Source organism: Amblyraja radiata, chromosome 21, assembly GCF_010909765.2.
Source record: "Amblyraja radiata isolate CabotCenter1 chromosome 21, sAmbRad1.1.pri, whole genome shotgun sequence".
NCBI lineage: Eukaryota > Metazoa > Chordata > Chondrichthyes > Rajiformes > Rajidae > Amblyraja > Amblyraja radiata.
The window spans coordinates 39,549,320-39,561,421 of NC_045976.1; the positions used below are offsets into that span (position 1 = coordinate 39,549,320).

The 12,102-nt window shown below is 50.4% G+C and overlaps 1 protein-coding gene across 2 annotated transcripts in view; it reads right to left on the reverse strand.

Moving 5' to 3' along the window:
- The window catches only part of celf2 (CUGBP Elav-like family member 2), a 579,470-nt gene that overhangs the window by 463,881 nt on the left and 103,487 nt on the right, over positions 1-12,102 (reverse strand). Inside the window, exon 1 of one of the 2 annotated variants that reach the window (XM_033040139.1) lies at positions 9,124-9,292. The exons of the other annotated variant lie outside the window; for it this stretch is intronic. Coding sequence (XP_032896030.1) covers positions 9,124-9,176 — 53 coding nt within the window. The 5' untranslated portion in view covers positions 9,177-9,292. Of the gene's footprint in view, positions 1-9,123; positions 9,293-12,102 lie in introns of those variants that run through there. 2 annotated transcript variants of the gene reach the window in all.

Here is a 12,102-nt window from a genome sequence, read left to right on the forward strand (position 1 = left end):
GCAGTTCCTTCTTGAACATCAATGGAAGCCGTCGTTCTCCTCAGTACTCCTGTACTCAGTTCTCCTGATGCACAGGTTGGTAGGCCAATTGGCTTCGATAAAATTGTAAATCATCCCTTGTGTGTGTAGGACAGTGTTAGTGTGCGGGGATTGCTGGTCGGCACGGACTCGGTGGGCCGAAGGGCCTGTTTCTGCGCTGTATCTCTAAACTGATCTAAACTATTCTAAATGGTTCTGGATAGTTTATTGTTCACTTTCCACATTACCTCGACATTTATTGTCATGCACCGATTTTTATTCTTAGGTTCCCCTCAGTGTTAATTTTAATCTGCTTATTGTCCACCTCACATTCCTTCCAATTTATGTTCAGTATTTTATATTCATCGATGTTAAAATTTCATGCTTCATTTGTCTACCTAATTGCAAAATTGACCTGAATCCACCTGCAAATCCCTGGCTTTGTTTTCCGTCTCCAGATCTCTTGATATTCAGAACATTTATGCTGATTGACGGTGACTTCTCCCTCCCTCCAGTCTGACAGAGCACATCTCATTTATTTTAAGGTTACAAGTACTGAGGAGAACGACGGCTTCCATTGATGTTCAAGAAGGAACTGCAGATGCTGGAAAATCGAAGGAAGACAAAAATGCTGGAGAAACTCAGCAGATGAGGCAGCATCTATGGAGCGAATGAAATAGGTGACTGAAGAAGGGTCTCGACCCGAAACGTCGCCTATTCCTTCGCTCCATAGATGCTGCCTCACCTGCTGAGTTTCTCCAGCATTTTTGTCTACCTTCCATTTATGTAGTGTAGTGCCTTTATCACGGCAAAGAATTCTCTACATCGAAGCATAGAGTCATACAGTGTGGACACAGGCCCTTCGGCCCAACTTGCCCACACCGACCAACATGCCCCCGACCTACACCAGCCTCACATGCCCGCGTTTGGCCCACATACAGTACCTCTAAACCTGTCCTATCCATGTACCTATCTAGATGTTTCTCAATGTGCAGGAAGGAACTGCAGATGCTGGTTCAAACCGAAGATACACACAAAATGCTGGAGTAACTCAGCAGGACAGCCAGCATCTCTGGAGAGAAGGAAAGGGTGACGTTTCGGGACGAGACCCTTCTTCAGATTGTCAGTGACTGTCTGCAAGAGCTGGCGACAAGCCAGAGTTATGTTCTGCATGGGTTATATATGAATGTTGGACCTGCACTGAGCAGTAGTCCATCTATTTGTGTATAAAGTGCAATTGAAGATCTGAATGCAATAAAGCCAAATGTTGCTGATAAATGATGGGAAAGTAATTGGGACTTGAGAGAGAGAGTTTTCAATCCTTTAGCAGTTTATCTCAGTTAAAGCTGACCGTGCCAAATGAACACTTACTTAGGTCTCTCCCACTGCTAGGCAGGAGCCTGATGATAGAAACATCTAAAACAGTTTCAGGAAGAGGCCATTCGGCCCTTCGAGCCAGCACCACCATTCATTGTGATCATGTATATTCGTCCCCAATCAATAACCCGTGCCTGCCTTCTCCCCATACCCCTTGACTCCACTAGCCCCTAGAGCTCTATCTAACTCTCACTTAAATCCATCCAGTGACTTAGCCTCCACTGCCCTCTGTGGCAGGGAATTCCACAAATTCACAACTCTCTGGATTAAAAAGTTTTTTCTCACCTCAGTCTTAAATGACCTCTCCCTTATTCTAAGACTGTGGCCCCTGGTTCTGGACTCGCCCAACATTGGGAACATTTTTCCTGCATCTAGCATGTCCAGTCCTTTTATAATTTTATATGCTTCTATAAGAGACCCCCTCATCCTTCTAAACTCCAGTGAATACAAGCCTAGTCTTTTCAATCTTTCCTCATATGACAGTCCCGCCATCCCAGGGATCAATCTCGTGAACCTACGCTGCACTGCCTCAATCACAAGGATGTCCTTCCTCAAATTAGGAGACCAAAACTGTACGCAATACTCCAGATGTGGTCTCACCAGAGCCCTATACAACTGCAGAAGAAGCCATATACAAACAGCCTCAAGGGCATTTGTACGTTTGAGGTGAAACCCCATGGCCCTTTCTCTCTCAAACTAAAGAGACAAATTGGAGAGCATGTGATCGGGATACATCCCGGCATGGTTTGGGAACAGCTCCATCCCAGACCGCAAGAAATTTAATGGACTTCCATCAAGTCTCTCCTCAACCTCTGACGTTCCAGAGAAAACAACCCAAACTTCTCCCTTGAGCTGAAACCCCTAAACCAAGCAAGCACACCTCCTCCACAACCTCTTCAAAGCCTTCACCTCCTTCCTGTAATAGGGCGACTAGAACTCTACGCAATACTCCAAATATCCAAAGTCGTCTAAGTTCATAAATTCATAAGTGATAGGAGCAGAATTAGGCCATTCGGCCCATCAAGTCTACTCTTCCATTCAATCAGGGCTGATCTATCTTTCCTTCTCAACCCCATCCTCCTGCCTTCTCCCCATAACCCGACACCCATACTATTCAACAACCTATCTATCTCTTCCTTAAAAATATCCATTGACTTGGCCTCCACAGCCTTCTGTGGCAATTGAATTCCACAGATTCACCACCCTCTGGCTAAAGAAATTTAATAGACAATAAACAATAGGTGCAGGAGTAGGCCATTCGGCCCTTCGAGCCAGCACCGCTATTCTCCGTGATCATGGCTGATCATCCCCAATCAGTACCCCGTTCCTGCGTTTCTCCCCATATCCCCTATTTTTAAGAGCCCTATCTAGCTCTCTCTTGAAAGCATCCAGAGAACCTGCCTCCACAGAGAATTCCTCCTCATCTCCTTCCTAAAGGAACGTCCTTTAATTGTGAGGCTACGACCTCTGGTCCTAGACTCTCCCACTAGTGGAGACATCCTCTCCACATCCACTCTATCCTGGATTTTCACTGTTAGGCAAGATTCAATGACATCTCTGCTCATTCTTCTAAACTCCAGCGAGTACAGGCCTAACGCTGTCAAAACGCTCATCATAGGTTAACCAACTAATTCCTGGGATCATTCTTGTAAACCTCCTCTGGTCCCTCTCCAGAGCCAGCGCATCCTTCCTCAGATATGGGGCCCAAATTATAGCGATGCATTGCGAAAGTGGCCACCACCAGAGGCTAATTATATGAAGCTTTTTCCTTTAAAATGCAAGGCAAACCTTTGAGATTATGAATTGAAATTCATGACAAAACTGAGAAGGGTAAAATATTAATCTGCACAAAACTAAGATATGAGATCACAGGTTTTCTTCTTTGAATACATTGAAGTTGTTATTTCGCTAAATTGACATAATTTAACCTTCAACTTCCATTCAAAATCAGCGGCTGGTGAACTTTCGATTCCCTCTGAAGGATATCAGACAATGACAAAGAACGGCTGGTGTGGTGGCACGGTGGCGCAGCGGTAGAGTTGCTGCCACCCCTGTCCCACTTAGGAAACCTGAACGGAAACCTCTGGAGACTTTGCGCCCCACCCAAGGTTTCCGTGCGGTTCCCGGAGGTTTTTGTCAGTCTCCCTACCTGCAACCTCCGGCAACCACCTGCAACCTCCGGGAACCGCATGGAAACCTTGGGTGGGGCGCAAAGTCTCCAGAGGTTTCCGTTCAGGTTTCCTACAGCGCCTACAGCGCCAGAGACACGGGTTCGATCCTGACTACGGGTGCTGCCTGTACGGAGTTTGTACCTTCTCCCTGTGACCCGCGTGGATTTTCTCTGGGTGTTCCATACTCCAAACATGTACAAGTTTGTAGGTTTATTGGCTTCTGTAAATTATGTGTTGGGTAATGCTGGTGTAAGGGTGATCATTGGGATGGCGTGAAAACCCAGCAATCTCCCCCCAGCAACACCCTCCCCCCCCCCCCCCCCCCCCCCCCCCCCCCTCCTGTACCCACCTATCACCTTTAGTTTAGTTTTGTTTAGAGCGTGGATGGAGGCCCTTCGGCCCGACAAGTCCACACCGACCCAGCCATCACCCATTCACTAATTCTGTCACGCACGCTAGGGGCAATTTGCAGAAGCCAATTAACCTACAAGCGCACAATCAGTCTGAAGAAAAAGTACCGACTCACAGGCATTATCTATCATCAAAGATCTAATTAAATGGGAAGCAAGTTTCAGAGATAAGGTGGACTAGGCTTTTTCTTGTTTTATTTGATGTGTTCTTGAGTCTTGCAAAGGATCATCCAGGAAGTTGCTGAATGTCGCTGGTCAGCGCGGACCCCGTGGGCCGAAGGACCTGTTGCCGAGCTGGATCTCGAAACTAAACCAAAGCAAAAATCTCTAAACACCTTCGGTCCTGAGAGACGGGTAAAGGTGAAAGTTGGGGTTAATGAACCCATTTCAAGTCAATGGGCGGCGCAGGGGCGCAGCTGGTAAGAGTTGCTGCCTCACAGCGCCAGAGACGCGGGTTCGATCCTGACCTCGGGTGCCGTCTGTGTGGAGTTTGCACGTTCTTCCCTGTGACCGTGTGGGTTTCCTCCAGGTGCTTCAGTTTCCACGCCACATCCCCAAGACACGTCGGGTTTGTAAGTTCATTGGCCCTCTGTAAATTACCCCCGGTGTGTGGGGAACGGGTGAGAAAGTGGGATAACATAGAACTAGTGTGAACGGATGATCGGGGGCTGGCATGGACTCAGCGGGCCGAAGGGCCTTCTTTCCACGCCGCGTCTTTGAACTCTGAACTGACCTTCGATAAGCGAAAGGGACGTCGGTCGGTCGGTCGGTCGGTGGGCCGAGCTGGTCGAGGCGGACGGAGGTAGGCCCCGCAGCAGCCTGGGCCTCGCCTGGATCGGGAGCTGCTCCAGCACATCCAGCGCGCGGACCGGACTTTGGACCTTTCATGAAATGCGCTAAAACCTGGCGACTCGTGCGTGTGTGATCTATGCAAGAAGAGTCTCACTGTGCAGTGCGCACATGTCAGGAGAGAACCATTGAACCATTAATGTTCGCCTGACAATAGACAACAGGTGCAGGAGTAGGCCATTCAGCCCTTCGAGCCAGCACCGCCATTCAATGTGATCATGGCTGATCAACCCCAATCAAACTCAACAGCGATAAGACAGAATTCCTCCTCATAGGCTCCAAATCCACACTCAGCAAAATCAATAACCCCACTCTCACCATCGACGGCACCACTGTCTCCCCATCTCCCCAGGCCCGCAACCTTGGCGTGATCTTTGATTCCACCCTCTCCCTTGAGCCTCACATCCGCCATGTCATTAAAACCTCCTTCTTTCATCTCCGCAACATCGCCAAACTCAGACCCTCTCTCACACCTCCCGCTGCTGAAAGACTCATCCATGCCTTCATCTCCTCCCGACTGGACTACTGCAACTCACTTCTCCTTGGCATCAGCTCCACCTACATCAACCGACTCCAACTGGTCCAGAACGCAGCCACCCGACTCATCACCCACACCAAATCCTGGCATCACATCACTCCAGTCCTCAAACAACTTCACTGGCTTCCCATCTCCCACCGGATCACCTACAAAATCCTGGTCCTCACCTACAAAGCCCTCCACCATCTGGCCCCCCATATCTCACTGACCTCCTCTCCCCCTACCAACCCTCACGGTCCCTCAGATCCACATCAGCCGGTCTACTCTCCATCCACAAGTCCAACCTCCGCAGTTTTGGGGACAGAGCCTTCTCCAGGGCAGCTCCCAGGCCCTGGAACTCCCTCCCCCAACTGATCCGCAATTCCGTGTCCCTCACCATCTTCCAGTCCCACCTCAAGACCCATCTCTTCACCTCTGCCTATCCTTAGCCCCACGTCCCCCTCCCTTTTCATCTGTGCATTAATTGCCTCATATTGTGTTTTGAATTGAATTCTGTCTTTACTTTGTGTACTAGTCATGTCTCTACTATTTATTTCATTCCCCTTACATGTATTTCCTCTACCTGCTAAATTTTTGTAAGGTGTCCTTGAGACTCTTGAAAGGCGCCCATAAATAAAATGTATTATTATTATTATTATTATTACCCCATTCCTGCCTTCTCCCCATATCCCCTGACTCCTTTAAGAGCCCTATCTTGCTCTCACTTGAAGGTATCCAGAGAACCTGCCTCCACCGCCCTCTGAGGCAGAGAATTCCACAGACTCACAACTCTCTGTGTGAAAAAGTGTTTCCTCATCTCTGTTCTAAATGGCTTACCCCTTATTCTTAAACTGTGGCCCCTGGTTCTGGACTCCCCCAACATCGGGAACATGTTTCCTGCCTCTAGCGTGAACAAAATCCTTAATAATCTTATATGTTTCAATAAGATATGCCCTCTCATCCTTCTAAACGCCAAACTCGGGGAGCATGGATGAGTTGGGCTGAAGGGCCTGTTTTCCTGCGTGTATAACTCTTAAGAATCTATGATCCAGCTCATCCATAATTTATTGAGGGCTGGTTCGGGAAATTCCATTCCTCATCGGAAAACTATTACCAGATGTTAAGTAAAACTGGTCAGGTAGGAGATAATAGTCGGTTGCAGCAAAGGTCAAAGTATAACAGCCAGACTAGCATCAATATAATGTGTCTTTCACATACTTGGAGTGTCGACAAGTCAGTCATGCATAAGTGTATGAGAAATAGGGTCAGGAGTAGTCCTTTGGGACGCGAGTGAGTGTTGTACCATTCAATAAGATTGTGACTGATCTAGTTTGGGCCTCTTCTTTTATAATCCAAAAATCACTTCATTTCATGCCATGAATATATTCAGTGATACAAACTGCAGACAGCTCTCTGAAAAACAGACAATTCCGCATATTCGCCGAGAGTGCTCGCTTTAGAGATACAGCGCGGAAACGAGGCCCTTCGGCCCACCGAGCCCGCACCGGCCAGCGATCCCCGCACACTAACGCTATCCTACACGCGCACACCGGGGACGAGGTTTACATTTACGCCAAGCCAATTATCCCACAAGCCTGCACGTCTTTGGAGTGTGGGAGGAAACCGGAGCACTCGGAGACAACCCACGCAGGTCACTGGGAGCACGTACAAACTCCCTGGTGCTGGAAGGCTGTGTCGCCCTGAATTGGTTTATTCCGAAACTCCAATCCCTGGTTCTGGACAACCCCATGATGGGAATGTCTAGTTAAGATGAATTGAGTTTGGAGATACAGTGTGGAAGCAGGCCCTTTGGCCCACCGAGTCCATGCTGACCCACGATCACGTGTACACTGCTACACACTGGAGGGGTGAAGGAAAGATCGTTCACGTCGCGGCCCTGTTTCCACCAAACTTTCCACCACCACGCACAAGAAGCACAAGAAGCGACAAGACAGACACCATTGTATACAGACAAGTGAGGCAGCAACGTTGTACGGGGGGGGGGAGATGGATCTATGTTATGCATGCAAGAGAGAGTTAGATATAGCTCTTTGGGCTAACGGAATCAAGGGATATGGGGAGAAACGGGGAACTGATTGGGGATGATCAGCCATGATCACATTGAATGGTGGTGCTCGCTCGAAGGGCCGAATGGCCTACTCCTGCACCTATTTTCAATGTTTCGCCCGCTGCACCACCGTGCCACCCCCCTGACAGAGTGGGCAATCCCTCACAGCACAGACTTGACCATCACGGCAGAAGCCCACATTCCCACACTTTGAGGTTGGGGAGGGGGGGGGGGGGGGGGGGCTTTCAAAATCCTTCCAAGAAAAAAAGCTAAGTAGGGAATCTTTTTAAAGCGTATTTATCAGGAATTCCACACGACCGACAATGGAGAGAGCTCTGCTGTGGCACAAAGGATCACTTCTGCCCAGCAGACAACAAAAGGGAAAAACCCAGCAAGCCGTGAATCTAACAGACACAAGCCCTAGCTCTTTGTTGAAATCCATTCTCTCTCTCCCCCCCCCCCCCCCCCCAACACCCCCCTCCTCACCTCCCCATTTACAGCAACCCCCCCCACACGTTACATCTAGTTCAAAGCAGGACACAGCTGCATTACCCACAGAGAAGGGAGGCTTCAGTGGAAGGGAGGTGGGGGGGCAGGGGAAGGGAACAAGCGAATATTTTCATTCATCAGAGAGAAAGAATGGCTCTGCTTGCCTCTCCCCGCCCCCCCACCCTCCCCCCTCAACACTCACTGCCCCTCCAACCTCAGTCACCAAGAACAAAAACAAAGGCATTTCTACCCCGTTGCCCAGTCCTGTCTCCACACACTGAGCTCAGGGGGGGAAAGACACCCCCTTTCACCGCCTGCTCCTCCCAGCTTCGCTGCCAAGAAACTTTCCATCTGGCTTTAAGATCGGAGCCGCAGCACGGAGTGTTTCTGTTCCATAAAATACCATTCCCTCGGGGCTTTCCCGAATTCCCAGCTACTCCCAGGGCCTTCCTTTGGGATGGGGAGGGAGATGGTGAGAGGGGGAGAGAGATGGAGAGAGGGGGAGAGAGAGGAAGGGAGAGAGAGAGGGGGAGGGAGATTGAGTGGGACAGAGGGAGGGGGAGAGAGGGGGAGAGAGGGAGAGAGAGAGAGAGAGAGAGGGGGAGAGAGGGAGAGAGAGGGAGAGAGAGTGAGAGAGAGAGAGAGAGTGGGAGAGAGGGGGGGAGAGGGAGAGGGGGGGGGAGGGAGAGGGAGGGAGAGGGAGAGGCAGAGGGAGGGAGGGGGAGAGGCAGGGAGAGGGAGGGAGAGGGGGAGGGAGAGGGAGGGATAGAGAGGGTGGGAGAGGGGAGGGAGAGGGAGGGAGAGGGGTGGGAGGGAGAGGGAGGGAGAAGGAGAGAGAGGGAGAGAGAGGGAGAGGGAGGGACAGAGAGAGGGAGAGGGAGGGAGAGAGGGAGAGGGAGGGAGAGGGAGGGAGAGGAGAGGGAGATTGAGTGGGACAGAGGGAGAGAGAGAGAGAGAGGGTGGGGGAAAGAGGGAGGGAGAGAGGGAGAGGAGGGGAATCTTATTACAATCAGTAAAAGCAAAGCGATCTCCACTCAGTGGGGGTGAGGGAGAGGGAGAGGAAGGCAGAGTCAGCAGACTTTCTAAGGCAGCCTTCCTTCTCTTTAAGGGGAGGCGGATGAACTATTTCTCTGCTAAGCCTGGCTCGGGCAGAGCCGGTCTCTCACGGTGACCGCGGGGCAGAGGGAGGGAGGGAGAGATAGAGGGGACACGGGCTGAGCCTACCTGAGAACTTCCCAGCTCTCCAGAGAGTGCAGCTCGGACATCACGGAGACCATCGTAAGCAAGACGAGCGAAGGAGCACAAAGCAGGGAGAGAGGGGACAGAGAGATGGAGAGAGAGAGAGAGAAAGCGAGAGGGAGGGAGGGAGAGACAGAGAGAGAGAGAGAGCCAGAGAGGGAGATACAGAGCTAGAGAGAGAGGGAGGGAGAGAGAGAGAGATACAGGAAGAGAGATAGGGAGAGAGAGAGGCAGAGAGGGAGAGAGCCAGAGAGAGAGAGGCAGAGACAGAGAGGGAGGGAGAGAGAGAGAGACAGGTAGAGGGAGGGAGAGAGAGAGATAGATACAGATAGAGAGAGACAGAGCCAGAGAAAGAGGGAGGGAGGGAGGGAGAGAGAGACAGATGGAGGGAGAGAGAGAGAGAGAGGGAGAGAGAGGCTGGGTCTCTCTTCTGCAGCTGCAAAGAGCCCCAAAGCCTTCAGCAGCTAAGCTTTCCTGCTCCCCTCGTCGGATAGCACTTGCCAGCACACTCCCTCCGCCCCATCATCAATCGTGACACTTTATACAGCCCTCTCATCCCCTCTCCCCCTCCCCCCCCTCTCCAACTCCCCTGACACTACTTACTTTAGTCACCCCCCCCCCCCCCAAAATCATCACCATTTCTCACCTCCCCTCCCCTCCCCCTCTCACTCCAAGCCAACTGGGTCATCATGTCCTCCTGGAGGTCAGGTGTAAGAGGTCACCTTGACATGAATCCTCTCCTCATTAAATCCGCTCTTCCTTTCTGTGTTTTTGTTCTTTTTTTGGACAGAGCGAGCGTCAAAAATAAAACCCCCCCGTGTCTGAAGTCCCGAGCTTTAGCCTTGGTTTGCAGACACAGCGGGGAAACAGGCCCTTCGGCCCACCGAGTCCGTGCCGGCCATCGATCAAAAACCCACCCGTTGACGCGAGGTCAACGTTATGTGTGCGGTTTTGGTCTCCAAATCTGAGGAAGGACATTCTTGCTATTGAGGGAGTGCAGTCTAGGTTCACCAGGTTAATTCCCGGGATTGCGGGACTGTCGTATGCTGAGAGAATGTGCTTGTACACTCTGGAGTTTAGAAGGATGAGAGGGTATCTTATTGAACCATATAAGAGATAGGTTGAATAAGTTAGGTCTTTATTCTCTGGAGCGCAGAAGGTTAAGGGGGGACTTGATAGAGGTCTTTAAAATGATGAGAGGGATAGACAGAGTTGATGTGATCAAGCTTTTCCCTTTGAGAATAGGGAAGATTCAAACAAGAGGACATGACTTCAGAATTAAGGGACAGAAGTTTAGGGGTAACATGAGGGGGAACTTCTTTACTCAGAGAGTGGTAGCGGTGTGGAATGAGCTTCCAGTGGAAGTGGTGGCGGCAGGTTCGTTGGTATCATTTAAAAATAAATTGGATAGGCATATGGATGAGAAGGGAATGGAGGGTTATGGTATGAGTGCAGGCAGGTGGGACTAGGGGAAAAAAGTTGTTCGGCACGGACTTGTAGGGCCGAGATGGCCTGTTTCCGTGCTGTAATTGTTATATGGTTATATGTTATAAGATTATTAAGGGTTTGTACACGCATGTTCCCGATGTTGGGGGAGTCCAGAACCAGGGGCCACACAGTTTAAGAATAAGGAGTAAGCTATTTAGAACGGAGACGAGGAAACACTTTTTCTCACAGAGAGTGGTGAGTCTGTGGAATTCTCTGCTTCAGAGGGAGGTAGAGGCCAGTTCTCTGGATGCTTTCAAGAGAGAGCTAGATAGGGCTCTTAAAGATAGCGGAGTCAGTGGATATGGGGAGGAGGCAGGAACGGGGCACTGATTGGGGATGATCAGCCATGATCACATTGAATGGCGGTGCTGGCTCGAAGGGCCGAATGGCCTACTCCTGCACCTATTGTCTATTGTCTATCCCACTCTCTCATCCACTCCCAACATACTCCGGGCAATTGTACAGAACCTACAACCAACCCCGCATGTCTTTGGGAGGTGGGGAGGAAAGTGGAGGAGTACCCGGGGAAAACCCAGGCAGTCACAGAGAACGTGCAAAACTTCACACAGACAGCACCCGTAGTCAGGATCGAACCGGGGACGTCTGGCGCTGTGAGGCACCAACTCTAGCGCTGCGCCACCGAGCCTCACAGATTCTGCCAACATGCAGTCGCTGGTGAAGAACGAGTATCCACTTCCCTCCTCGCTGTGTGTACAAATGAACTGCAGCTGCTGATTTAAACCGAAGAGAGACACAAAATGCTGGGGTAACTCAGCGGGCCAGGCAGCATCTCTGGAGAAAAGGGATAGGTGACGTATCGGGTCTTCCCTTGACTCATACTCGCAGCATGGTCGCCACGAGGTCCTAGGAGGTCTTCGTAACTCTTCCTCACGCCCGTGAGTGGTCTGCGCGTACTCGTGGCCTCAAGTAGGTCGCGGCGTTATTTCCAGCCTGACGGGGTAATTGAAAAAGCGTTCCAACCTCTTCATTACCTACTGGGGCTCAACTCTGAGCCAGAAAACATTATTACATTATTAAAACAAATAAACCTGGATCATGGGCGTTGGGCCAACCAGCCCATTCTACAGGAAACAGCAGAATATGTCTACACCAAATTCCTTCCAGAAGTAAAGCTAAGGATATTGAGAGGAGATAGATGACTGAGTTTTAAGATGGATTAGTTTTCCAGATGAAGCAGCACAGAGGAATATCTGCTCAAGATTCCACCATCTGCGGTCCTTTGAGTTCACCATGTATCGGCCTATTTCACAGTGCGTAGGAAAGAATTGCAGATGCTGGTTTAAACCGAAGGTAGACACAATAGACAATAGGTGCAGGATTAGGCCATTCGGCCCTTCAAGCCAGCACCGCCATTCAATGTGATCATGGCTGATCATCCACAATCAGTACCTCGTTCCTGCCTTAACATAAAAATGCTGGGGTAACTCAGCGGGACAGGCAGCATCTCTGGAGAGA